We start from the raw sequence: 12,986 nt of genomic DNA on the forward strand, positions 1-12,986 counted from the left end.
TCCTCCTCTTCAGTGCAGTCCCTGACACACTGCATGAGATTGCAGCCCTCCTGCTAAAACACCTTTGGGGGATAATCACACCACGAAATCATGCAAAATCATAGCAACCAAAATGGCCTCAGTTCTCTTGGGATAGAAAATGGGATGTCCCTGTTTCTCTGGGTCACTTGTGGGACATGGGACCCTGCTGGATGAATACAGAAGAAGGCAGAAAGTGTTCCTGATCTGAGAGATTTAGTCTATATTCCCAATGCAAAATAATAAGGAAAATATAAACAAAACTATGTGAATACTCACTGCTGCAATAATCATGTCCTGAAATGTCAAAGTGCACAGTTATTTCAGAAGAAGAAGAAGAAGAAGAAGAAGAAGAAGAAGAAGAAGAAGAAGAAGAAGAAGAAGAAGAAGCGGAAGTTCACATAGTAACAGTCTGCACACAAGGAGAAGCTCTCCAAATAGATGCCACTGAAAAACAAAATTCACTGCTGTAATTGAATTTTTGTTATGGTGAGAATAATATTGTTTGCTTGGGTGAAAGACAAACTGCAATGGAATGCAAACAGTGCTACAGGATAGAAATCAAGTATATGCCTAACCAGGCTTGCTCAGAAATAAGCCCTATTTAGTTCAAGGGGGGCTTTCTCTCATACAAACAGATTTCAGAAAACAGTCTTACTAATTAGTGTTGTGCTGAATTTTTCTCCTAATTTTCTTTTGCCATAACATTCTCAATCAGTAAGGCAGAAGCCTCTTCTGCAGGGAAGAAGAATGTCGGGAAATTGGAGAAAAGGTTTCAGTCCACCAGTATTACTCACCAACAGGGGCGGAGAACAACAATTAAGGTGTACAGAGTAGGGAACCTGAGAATCCATCAAACAGCATTTCCTCCACCATCATTTTATTCCACTCCATTCCAAAACTCTGAGCAATACCCAACCTTCCAAAGTATCAAAGTAAATCTGTTACATTTGCATAGCTGCCAAGTTTTCCCTTTTCTCACGTGGAAGCCTCTTCAGCATAAGGGAATTTCCCTTTAAAAAAGGGAGAACATGACAGCTATGTACATTTGTGTTGTATGTTATAGCACAGGCATCCCCAAACTGCGGCCCTCCAGATGTTTTGGCCTACAACTCCCATGATCCCTAGGTAACAGGACCAGTGGTTTGGGAAGATGGGAGTTGTAGTCCAAAACATCTGGAGGGCCGAAGTTTGGGGATGCCTGTTATAGCATTTCCACAGGGATAACATACCGTGTTTCTCCTTTTTTAAGACGTAGGCATAATATAAGACATAGCAGGATTTCTAAGCAATTGTGCGATATAAGCCATAACCCGAAAATAAGACATAGTGATAGACCCTTCCCCCCTCCCGCCAGCAAACTCCCCCCCCTAAAAATCTCTCCCCATTTTGCTGTCGCTCCAAAGACACGTATTTCTTTTAAAAGCTTGTAAAAATGCACCGAAGAGCCATAGCTGCTGGTTGCTGCAGACTCGTGATTTCCCCTCCCGTTCGATTTTTTTTTTTTTTAGCTAGGCTGTGTGAGTGAAGAGGAGAAAAGTGGCATTTGCGGTGGGGAGGAGATGAAACAGGAGGAAGAAAAGAGGGGCGATTGAAGACGCTGCCTTCCCCTTTAGGGAGAGACTCTGTGTGCGCGTCTCTCTCTCTCTCTCTCTCTCTCTCTCTCTCTCTCTCTCTCCCCTGCGTGTCTCTCTCTCTCTCTCTCTCTCTCTCTCTCTCTCTCTCACACACACACACACACACACACACACACAGCCCACCTCTCGCTTCCCCCCACCTTCCCCCCTTTTAAAAACCTTTTAAAAAGTGAGGATTCTTTTTCTTTCTATTGCTTGTCTGTAGAGCTGCCCCTTTAAGGATTTTTACTGGTACCGGGATCGCTGCCGGTGGCTTCTCGCTGTTTAGGAGCTGCTAAAAGTTAACATTTTGTGGGTAAGAGAAGCAGTTAGGACCAGCAGATTATCTCACCCCGCTTTCCTGCTGGCTCAATTGCTACAATTGCTACCATTTACCATTTTAATTGCTGCTCAACTGCCTTGTTTTCTACAGTATCTCTTATCAGCCGGTAGCCTCTTTGCTATCAGTGCTACAAAGTGCTACATTGTTGGAACTTTCGCTCTTAAGTCTTGGGCTGGCTGGTAGAGATCCTTATTTGCTATACGTACTGCATCACACAGATAGATTCCATTATACTGTACTGGTTTAAATTTAAGAAGCTCCAGTGTAGCAGATTGCTATTAAGTGAGTCCCCACCTGGGAGGAGAGAGAGAGAGAGAGCAGCCCTTCGGAGGAGCTCCCTCCCTCCCTCCCTCACGAACATCCCAGGGCCGGGGAGAGAGGGCTGGGCCAGGGACGCACACACCTCCCTTCCCTCAGACTCCCTCTCACGGAGTTTGGTGGTGGCTGTTGCCCGTCCTTTTCTTTCAGTCAAGAATCCTGCCCCGCAGGGAGCCAGGGAGCAAGAGGGGCACTGCTCCTGACGTAATAAAAACAAGACATTCCCTGAAAATAAGCCACCCAGTGTTTTTTTGAGGGAAAAAAGTTATAAGACGGTGTCTTAAAATGTGAGAAACACGGTATACAATATAGCAAATATACATTTTTCCCCACCCGCCATGGATGGTAGAGGTTGGTTTGGAGGGATGGATGCAGTCTTCAACCAGATGCTGCTCATGCATTTATATATTGTGACTACACAAACTCTGCTCATGCAATGGATAGGATATAACCCTCAAATTCTACATTCCAGTCATGAGTCTCATCCCACCAGGTTTCAGTAATGCCTATTAGATCATCTTTGCCATCCGGTATTAAAAATTCAAATAGATCTTGCTTGTTTCCTATACTCTGTACAAGTGCTTTTTTTCCTTAAAAAAATGTTTAGGGGTACTCTCATTTTCCTACTCATATTGAAATGCTGACCCTCAATGAGGCCAAACTTAGATTCACAAAATGTTCTGCATCCCCCCATAAAAAGCACTGCTTTTAGGATAGAGGCAACTGAAACCATGAATCATTCCCTCCAGCTGCTTCACTCTTGCAGTTGCCTGCCCTTTAACAGGTTTCTGCAGCACCACCTCTGTTTCCTATGCATCGCTGAAGCTGTTGTCCCCAATACCAGGTGATCCTATGTATTAGGTAATATTGACAATGCAAGATTATCAGCAGTACTCACCAATTTGGCAGGAAAAACCTAGAAAGTAGAATAATGCAGTTAATTATTGCTCGTATTTTACATCACGTAACTACACCACCATGGGCATAACCATTGCTATTTACTGTAATTTGCCGTATCATGAAGGTTCTGTTAATGGGGGATTTGGACCATGGGGCTGTGTCAAGGACTCCACAGACAATGTGCATTTTGAGGAGCAATTTGAACTAATAGGAGAGGAAGGCAACAACTGGGAGACAGTCCATCCATCAAGGAAGCAACTTGGGAAAGGGCAGAGTCACTGAACCGGGCAAGAGTCAGGCCTGGGCTGTGAGCATCAAACTGAAGTGAGCTATGAACTGGAAACTAGAATCCATGGGGCAAGTTAGTACTCAAGACCACAAAGAAATCAGGACTAGGGATGGAGGAGAAATACACTATTGTTTGCATTTTCATGAGAAAGTTCCTAATCTGCACTTCTTGAACCAATGCAAAAGCCTTCATAGAATTCACACTCAAACACTGATGAATTTTCATGAGCAGGGCCATCTTAAGCATATCGGAGCCCGGGCGCCATGGTGTGAAGATCGCTCCGGTGCCCCCCCCCTTATCCCACCGCGCCTGTCTGGTGGGCGCAGCCGCGCGGTACCCCCTGACGCCCTGTGCCACCCAGCCTTGCCTTAGAGCTGGCCCTGTTCATGAGATTCCCATCGCCTAGCCTAGATTGCAGCAGAAGTGAGTAGAAGTGAAATTAATGTTGTTAAAAGGAAAACAGAGAGAAACCCACATTTGCACATTCATCAATCTTTAGGGAGGACCATAGGGCTATAATAGGAGAAATAAGCCAGAGATTTACACCAGTGAGTGAAAATTAGTAGACTGAAAATTGCTTAATTTCATGATGCTGTTGCAGAACATGCTGGCTGTGGCGGCAGCAATGCACCCCTCTGTACATAGACATTGCAAAACATGAAATAAAAACATGACAGAATGCAGCCGTATCTGTGGCTGAGTGTTTCAAGTGTATCTGAAGAAGTGTGCATGCAGACGAAAGCTCATACCAAAATAAAAACTTAGTTGGTCTTTAAGGTGCTACTGAAGGATTTTTTTTGTTTTGAGTGAAATTTAGTTCACCACATCCATGTGACCTTAAAGCCCTGGTCTTTGACTGGTGGGTGAAGGTCCACTACTGCAGGGATGGGGAATCAGTAGCTCTCCAAATGGTGTTGGATTACAGCTCCCATCATCCATGACCATTGACAATGCTGGCAGGGCTGATGGGATTTGGAGTCCAACAACATCTGGGCAGCCATGGATCCCCCATTTCTATCCTACTATTCAAGTGTTGCTGAGTTAAAGAAGAACAGTTCATAACCAAGGCTCTTAAGGAAGTCCAGAGCTTCCAGGGGTACAGAAGGCTTCCTCCTGCCAGACATCAACCCTAAAGATGTGAGAGAGGAAAAATTGCATGACCTTGAAAGTAGGTCTAAATGCTAGACCTTCCAGCTCATCTCTTGCATTGTGTATATTGCAAATAAAAGGAAAATGCAGTAAGTCATGAAAAAGATGATATACTTACAGGAGATCTCTTGCTTCGAAGTCCCTTCAGATCAAAAAAAAGCAAAGAAAAGTGACAAGTTAATGGAATGACAAACAGCTGATCACTGTGGTTGTTTTTTTCGGTCCACAAAGATACATAATTCATGAGGCGCCCCCCCCCCATTGAAAAATGTGTTTCCTTTGTAGAAAAATAGAAGGTGTGGACATAATTATGCCATTGATTCCTAAATCATGTTAAATAGAATGCAAAAATACGAATGATGTAGAATTTTTGCAGAGACCCAACTGCAGCAGAATGTAAACTGCGCTAATTGTGATGAAGACAGGATAAAATGAAAAATTCTCCCTTCGTACATCCCCAGTTCACACCAGGGACTTCTTAATTCACAGCTCAGTCCACTGGCTAAAACGCTGCACTACATTATAGTGTTCATTCCTTGTGGGGGTTTACAATGAAAAGTGGGATATTGCCAGGATATTTCTGAGAATAAGCCAGGCCAAAAGGGTTGCTTAACTGCAGAACATCTTTATTGTAAAAAGGGGAAAGTCCAGATGAAAAGTCACAAAAAGTTGGCTGAATGCCCTGGCGGAGACCGCAAGAGTGGTGTGATTTCACCATTTGCATGAATCCTTGTACAAAGAACAAAACAACAATATATGAATCCCAGTTGTGGTACTGCTGTCTCCACATGGACATTTCTGATGTTGTAGTAGGATTCTCTTAAAACAGCCCTCAAGTACTGCTGAAGGAAGAACATTCTGTCATATTGTTGAAGAGAAAGATCATTGTGGCAGAAAGGTGTTGCATGGCTCCTTAGAAAGCAGAAATCTACTTACTGCAGTGCTTTCCTGTGGGCAAAGGAGAAAGAGGAGGAGAACGGTAACCACAACCCGGGGAGTCATCTTGGCTTCTCCCTTGAAGTCTGTAAACTCCCTGGTGTGAGGCTTGGGTACCTTCAGCTGCTCTATTTATGGCATGGCTCTTTCCAGAAATTGCAGTCCAGGTTGCTCAGTGTAATAGCTCCATTGTCCAGAGGACCAATCTCTTTTTGTCAATGAGGAAAGCATAACTTATCAGAAACCACCATCAAAAGGAAAAGTGTTCTAGAACTCAAAGACAGGAACCAACGGGGTGGCAAACAATAATGCATTATTATTCAGCAACCAAGTATGCTCAGCTTGACCTTTATCCAGGTATGTGCAGTGAGGTAAGTGCGGGGTCCGTACACACAATATCCCCCCCTCGAAGTACAAATGAGGATTCTCTTGCAGAGTTGGAAAGGCTTGTGGAGGTAAAACTGCAGACAACTGTGCTGTGTCAGGAAACTAGAAATATGCAGGCAAGAATCAGGGTATGCAATTGTCAATAGGGCCCCTTGATTAACTATCCCTTAAGGGAAATGAGACCATGTGCAGGAAATGTGCAAATCTTCTTTAAGGTTCCTAAGCCTGTTGTGACAGGGCAATCCTTTGTCAAGCTCATGTCTAGTAAACACTGTGAACTTAGCTGACTACCATAGCTTCTATGAGTGGTGGCAGTCAGTGAGGGAGCTTCATGCTCTGGCACCGGGGGTGTGGGGCGGAGAGCAGGTGCTGAATCTTCCACCAAAGAATCCTGGGGACAGGATGGGACTTTTCTGTGGTTGCTCCCCGTTAGTGGAATGTTCTTCCCAGGGAGGTTTCGGCTGGCAGCTTCATTAAAACCGCTCTTATGAAGGGTTGATACAGTCTAGGAATACGTGCGGAAATCAATCATTATGCTGACAGTTATTATGGAATACCTCTTCACCACAGAAAGCAACAATTCTCAGAGTGGCTTCACCGTCAATCCCCCTTCCCAGGAAGCTCTGGAAAATGTAGCTCCGAGACGTGAATAAGGGTCTCCTGATGGCTCTTAGCACCTTTAACAAATGACAGCCCACAGGATTCATTGCAGGAAGTCATGACTGTTTATAGTGGCATCATACTGTTTTAAAAATACAGTGTGGATGCAGCCCAATTCACACAGCACAGCAGGGGAGGCTGGTCACTGTGTGTCAGGAACTTGCAGGATGCTGACAAGTGTTCACACTGGGAAGGGGGGTGTCACTGTCTTGAGAGAGGTCAATGATTTGTGAGCTACTGTAGCAGCCAAGAGGCAAGAGTTGAAGGAAGGGGAAGCTTCAGAGCTGGAATGTGGTCAGAAGAAGGAGAGGAAGAGGCAGGTCAGGCAAGATAAGGGCCTCATCTGATTTGACCCTGAGGTTCTATATCTTAGCCTGGTCCACCAGACAATACTGTATGAGAAAAATCAGCATGTAACTTGCTTCAGTTGTTTGTTGAAAGGTGTGTCCTTTATGCCAAGGGCAACAAAATTAAGATAAGCATTGGTAGGTGACGTCCCAAGTAAAGCCATTCAATAGAATATACTTTGTTGAAGCTGCTGTTGTGAAGTATCAAAACATTCCAAAGTGTAGCTATTAAAAGAGTTGCACTTGGAATTTGACTTTGTCATAGGGAGTCCAGAGAGTTGAAATAATGCCCTCCAGAGAGCTCATTGCAACCGGAAGTGGCAGCTCACCTCCTTGAGAGATTCAAGCAGCTGGACTTTGGAATTGTTATTGGAAAAACACTGCTCTAAGCTTTGCAAACTGATTTTGGTGTTTTGTTGTAAGTTTGCTGAAAGACTTGAGAGGAGTTAATATATTGCTCTCTAACCCATAGTGTTTTTAAATGGGGTTTACAAGTAAGATTTACAGGATAATGGGAATGTAATAATATCATCTCAAAAACAGGCAATCAGGAGTTTGACACAAATTCAGGTAATCAGGAGTTTGATTCTCCTCTGGATAGGATAGCCATGTAGGAATGCAGGAAGCTGCCCTATATCAAGTCAAACCATTGATACATTTTAGCTCAATATTGTTGACACTGACTGGCAGCTTCTCTTCAGGAATTCAGTCATTGGTCTCTCCCTGCCATCTCTGGAGGTTCCAGGGATAGCCCCTGGGAACTTCTGTATGCAAGGCAGCTGCCTGGTGCACTCTGCTTTGCAACTCAGTCCATTGCGGGTGAGTCGTGCAGAATTAAGAACTGGTTGTAAATCAGAACATTTCTGGAACATTTGTATCCATGTACCGGTATTTATTCATTTTTAGAAGGTTGGTGTGGGGATGCCTTACACAAAGCACAACAGGAAAACTGCTAAATGCTGAAGGCTTACATGAAACTTCTGTACCCCAATTCCCAAGGAAAGGATTAGGGGTGCGGTTGTTTGGGTACGGCTTCTCAGCACGTTTACAGGACAGTAAGGGCACCAAGCAAGTGTTTGGCAGAGTCCTAGCATCACGTTCTGTGTTTTATAGACCATTTTGCTCATCCTGCTAATTCCATCAATTACTGAGAATGAAGTCTGTCACCACCACCAGCAGTAGCAGAAGCCTGGGGAGGAACAGCTAAGGGACCCCAAGGACCCGGAGATGCAAAAATGCTCATTTCCACTCTCCAATTCCTCCGCCCACCCCTGCCAGCTGACACGCTCTACTTTCACGCCTTCCGTGGGCCACGGCCTCGATGCTGAGACCAAGCTGCAGCTCCGAGTCATCGTTGCAAGCTCATCTGGGCTGCCGGATCCTGCTTCTTCACTCAACGTCTTTCTCGTGGCCTCTCCCTCTTGCCTGGTGGACTCAACTAGCTGCCCCACTTGCTCCCCTCAGTGTCCACCTCCTCCTCCACCAACATGTCAGCCAGGGTGAGGCTGCAGAAGCTGGGGCAGCTGGTGGTGGACAGGACACAGTGTAGCGGGAGCATCCTGAGCTCGGAGGCACTGCTGGACCTCCTGGTCAGCCTCCACACCAAGTGCAGCCATGACTCACTGCTCAGGAGGGACAGGCTTGTCTCAAACTTCCTCAAGTGGGAATTGACCTCCTGATTATCAAGAGTGAGGGAGACAAGTTCTTTGTCAACAATGCCTGGGCAGGCTACCAAGTCAATGCCCACCTCACCATTGGCAGTAGGCCCAGAGCCCCATTGTCTCCACCATGGGCTAATGCCCAGGGACCCCAACAGGAACAACATCTGGCTGAGCTGGCGTAACAATGGACAGCATCTGTGTTTTATGTGTATTTTAATGAACTGTCTAGAGTGAAATATTATGAGTCATGGAGGCATGTAGTGTCTGTGTATAACCTTAACAGTACTTTGCTTATTTTTTCAAGTTGCTTTCTGTTGTCAATATTGTTTTTCAGATTGTAAATGCTGTATTGATTTGTTAATCATATGACTTTTACTGTAATAGCAATGTTTAGCCTATATTTTTAGTTGCTGCTTTCTTAATAGCATTTTATAGGTTGTAATTGTTTTATTGATGATTGGTTAATTGTTTTATATTATTTATGCTGTATTTGTAATGTTCTTTTATGTTTTATTATGCTATTGTTATTTATTATTTGTAAGGCAGTTTGGGACTCATTTGAATGAAGAGCAGCATATTCAAATTGATTTTATCCTGGCCTGTGATATGCAGCTTTGGTTGAGTGGGCATATGACAAAATTTTCATAATTTCAGGAAAAGGAAGCTGTTTCTACAAAAAGGAAGTTAACCACATAATCCTAACTTAGTTTGCGTCAGCCCCTTCCACCAGTTCCACCCATCTCCTCCCCTAATTTTCCTTCTGGCCAATAGTTTCTCCACTTATTCCCATAACAACTGCTTATATGCACCTCCAGCTTGGACCAGCTTGCATTGCTTCCACCACAAATTAAAGAGCGGCAGGCCTGTGCAGAAGGAGGGAGCAGCCTGGCACACTTTTCCTGGGCCTTGGAAGACTAAGGTGGCAGGGGGGCCCCACCAGTTACCGGCTGCTTTTTGGTTTGAGTTTATAACTTTATTCCAACAAGATTCCCAACCTGGGAATTGAACTGCAGGATGAAGTCATTGTGTGCTCTGATTCCTGAACAGGTTTGCAGAAAATTCCTGAACAGGTGAGTCCTGCGATTTTACTACCTCGTAGTGAAGATGCGTCACTCTGCAGCGATCCACTGCCTAGCTGCCATCAGCCCTGTATTTACTGAATTCATGTATCACAAAAGCAAACATATGTGGTGACACATGTGACATGTGAGTGGATCTTGTTTCAGCAATAATGAATGTTATGATTTCTTAGTTGGACTGTTAATAAAAAGCAAGCAAACCATTTCAGTGACATTGCAATTTTCTTTTATTTTTGCAAAGCGATTGCCATCCTCCAGGTGGGTAGTGGGGCAGTTTTTAGTGCCCCCAGCCCTCTTTTACAAAGGCAACAAAATCAGTTACAGAAATTATCTAAAGTGTACTCGTATGATTAGTGATTCTCTAGTGTCACTTGATTGGCTTTGGAGTGGCAATGTGGAATGCGCAGGAGCAAGAAGTCGTCGTCAATCTGGTCCAGGTATATTCAGTCTGTAAGACACCTGGAAATAATAAAGCAAATCATATAAATTAATCTAGTGATGATAATCTTATTCTAAAGGGATTTGAGGGACAACCTACCAATGTTCCTGAACCCAATCCCCATCTTTCTTAGCCAGCATAGCAAATGGTCCACAATGATGGGACTTAGCACCCAACAATATCTGGAGAGCATCATTTCTCAGGGGTCCAGGCCCTGAGTGGTATCACCACCGGACCAACTTTAACTCTCCAGCTTATCATCAGAGTTGAGTACATTATCTACTGAACAGAGCTGAAGTTTTATTAGTAGGGTCTTGATCTCATTTTGTATATATGTTATACTGTGGATTCGAGTCAAAGCATATTCAGCGGTGAAAGGGTGCCCATAACACCCCCTAATATGATAGCTTCTCTACAGACCAGAAAATATTTTACACATAGGAGGCTCTCAGAGAAAGGTAATCCTTCCCCCTGAAGTATTTCAGTCCCACCAGGATATTACTAATGACACAGATGAACCATATATAGACTATGTACATAGAAATACTTACAATTCTTTACTGGTCAGGTAGATTGTTGTTGAAAAAGAAGCAAAAGACACAAGTTATTTCTCTGTTTCCTTAAGGTACTCAGTAAGTCACTACAGGTCACTAAATGACTTTGCAAACAGACAATTTCATTGAAAGGAAAGAGAGGCTACCCAGCACAAAGATTTGCTTATCACTGAGAAATATATATTTTACTCATAGCAGACCGACTGAAATTAATGGACATGACTAACTTGGGCCATTAATTTCAGTGGGTCTCCTCTGAGTAAAAAGTCCAAGGAAGGCAACCATTTCCACACTGAAGCAGGCTTTTGTAGGCTCATAGCTACTGTAAAATGTTCCTTACGGTTATATATTTTTATATATTTGTTATATACTGCCCTTAATCAGAAGATCTCATGGTGGGCCACAAGATGTAAATACAAGAGAAAAACGCAAATAATGAGGCACCAGTCTTAGGGTGACCATGTTTGCATTTTCTGCACATTTGTCCGTTTTCCATTCTAGGCTTGTGGTAAAAAACTCAGCCATGTAATATATCAGAAGGTTAAATAGATTCTTAAATACCACTCCTTTCCCCAAGTGCGCCTCCCTTGTCCCTAGGGGGTAAGATTTGCATTTCATGCTTAGTGCTATTTTCCCTGCCTTCCAGCCTTGTTGGGGGGAAAATGAGGCACTATTCCGAGGGGGGAGCATTTGGGGTCCCCACATGAAATGCAGCACTAGGGGGTGGGAATGGGGTTAACAACTTTATGCAGAGGCTCAACCTATTGCTGCTCTCCATTTCCACTTGGAGAACCATAGTACTTCTATTACTCAGACTGCACTAATGTCACTAGGACCACAAGCAAAGATTACACACAAATGAAACAGAAGCTACTGGGTATCATCTAGTTAAATAATATTAATAATAGTAATAATGCCCCTCTCTTTGTAAACCAAAATATTGCTCATTTAAAAGTATTAGCAATACTCACAACTGCACCAACAACATCCTGAAATATAGAAGTGTGTATGTAGTTAGTCCTTCCTGAGCAGCTCAAGGATACATCACTGAGGTGTATAAGGGAGAGGACCTCAACATCCAATAGGCAGCATTGCCCCTTATTTCCATATGCTGCATTGCATGTCAAGGTCCCGAGCCCTCCCCCATTTATTGAATAATAAAGCACATGGACACCAGTATTTTAGGTTAATGGGCTAATAAAGTCCACAACTTTATTGGTTACAGAAAGTGAGGGGTATTGGTTTAGGCGCTGGAATTGAACCAACTATATCTGACTCCTGCTCAGTGCCATGCAGGTAGTCCAGGAAAGGTCAACTACCAGTAGGGGGAGCCCTGTTGATGTACTAAGGCAGGAACCAAGATGGAGAACAACCCGGCCGCGTGGCTGCTTAAATGCTGTAAGCCATGCCCCTGGGTGACTGACAGATAAAGAAATGCCTGAAGGAACTGCTATTGTAGTTTGAGCTCTTGTTTATTCTGTTATATTTTACTTCAAGACCCATTTATCCTAAATAGAACTCCATAGAACCCCATAAGGTGGATAAGATGGATATGTACGGACAAAATATATATTTTTAATGTGATCCCATTGAGATCCCAAGATGAAAGATTGCAAGCAGCTCTTAGAAATATTAAATAAAAACATTTTTGGAAATCTGTAACCATAATAATTTCTAATCACTTTTTAAAATATTCGAGTTTGTAAATTAAATTGAAACTCTAAGATATGTACATCATAAGACATAGGTAAAGGTAAAGGGACCCCTGACCTTTAGGTCCAGTCGTGACCGACTCTGGGGTTGTGGCGCTCATCTCGCGTTATTGGCCGAGGGAGCTGGTGTACAGCTTTCAGGTCATGTGGCCAGCATGACTAAGCCACTTCTGGTGAACCAGAGCAGCACACGAAAAGGCCTTTTCCCTCCCTACTGTAGCGGTACCTATTTATCTACTAGGTAGCCAGGAGCTGGGACCGAGCAACAGTAGCTCACCCCGTTGCAGGGATTCGAACCGCTGACCTTCTGATCAGTAAGCCCTAGGCTTTGTGGTTTAACTCACAGCGCCACCTAGATCCTATCATAAGACATATGATATGCTTAAAACCCATGGTGTTCTGAAGCTGTTAGTGTTTTTAGAAGAGTTTGGATTTGATATCCCGCTTTATCACTACACTGGATCTCAAAGCGCCTAACATTCTCCTTTCCCTTCCTCCCCCACAACAAACACTCTGTGAGGTGAGTAGGGCTGAGAGACTTAAAAGAAGTGTGACTAGCCCAACGTCACCCAGCAGCT

At 43.8% G+C, this 12,986-nt stretch overlaps 2 protein-coding genes across 45 annotated transcripts in view; both read right to left on the reverse strand.

Moving 5' to 3' along the window:
* Positions 1 to 5,658, reverse strand: part of LOC148685408 (uncharacterized) — a 28,451-nt gene extending 22,793 nt beyond the window's left edge. For 32 of the 39 annotated variants that reach the window (XR_015950673.1, XR_015950667.1, XR_015950670.1 and 29 more), the window contains exons 1-4: positions 5,570 to 5,658; positions 4,752 to 4,775; positions 3,194 to 3,211; positions 298 to 315 (exon numbers count right to left, since the gene is read on the reverse strand). Coding sequence is in view for 21 of the 39 variants with exons in the window: in XM_088672561.1 (XP_088528687.1) it covers positions 298 to 315; positions 3,194 to 3,211; positions 4,752 to 4,775; positions 5,570 to 5,635 (126 nt within the window). In the remaining 18 variants the exon portion in view is untranslated. The remainder of the gene's footprint in view (positions 1 to 297; positions 316 to 3,193; positions 3,212 to 4,751; positions 4,776 to 5,569) is intronic. The other 7 variants (XR_015950677.1, XR_015950669.1, XR_015950662.1 and 4 more) reach the window with 1 other exon arrangement.
* Positions 5,659 to 9,912: 4,254 nt separating this feature from the next.
* Positions 9,913 to 12,986, reverse strand: part of LOC148685409 (uncharacterized) — an 85,157-nt gene continuing 82,083 nt past the window's right edge. For 4 of the 6 annotated variants that reach the window (XM_088672541.1, XM_088672538.1, XM_088672540.1 and 1 more), the window contains 2 exons: positions 11,668 to 11,685; positions 9,913 to 10,162 (listed from right to left, as the gene is read on the reverse strand). In XM_088672541.1, the coding sequence (XP_088528667.1) occupies positions 10,127 to 10,162; positions 11,668 to 11,685 (54 nt within the window). In that variant the 3' untranslated portion in view covers positions 9,913 to 10,126. Of the gene's footprint in view, positions 10,163 to 10,693; positions 10,703 to 11,667; positions 11,686 to 12,986 lie in introns of all 6 variants that reach the window. The other 2 variants (XM_088672542.1, XM_088672539.1) reach the window with 1 other exon arrangement.

The sequence above is a fragment of the Zootoca vivipara genome, chromosome 6 (assembly GCF_965207765.1).
Source record: "Zootoca vivipara chromosome 6, rZooViv2.hap1.1, whole genome shotgun sequence".
NCBI classification, from domain to species: domain Eukaryota; kingdom Metazoa; phylum Chordata; class Lepidosauria; order Squamata; family Lacertidae; genus Zootoca; species Zootoca vivipara.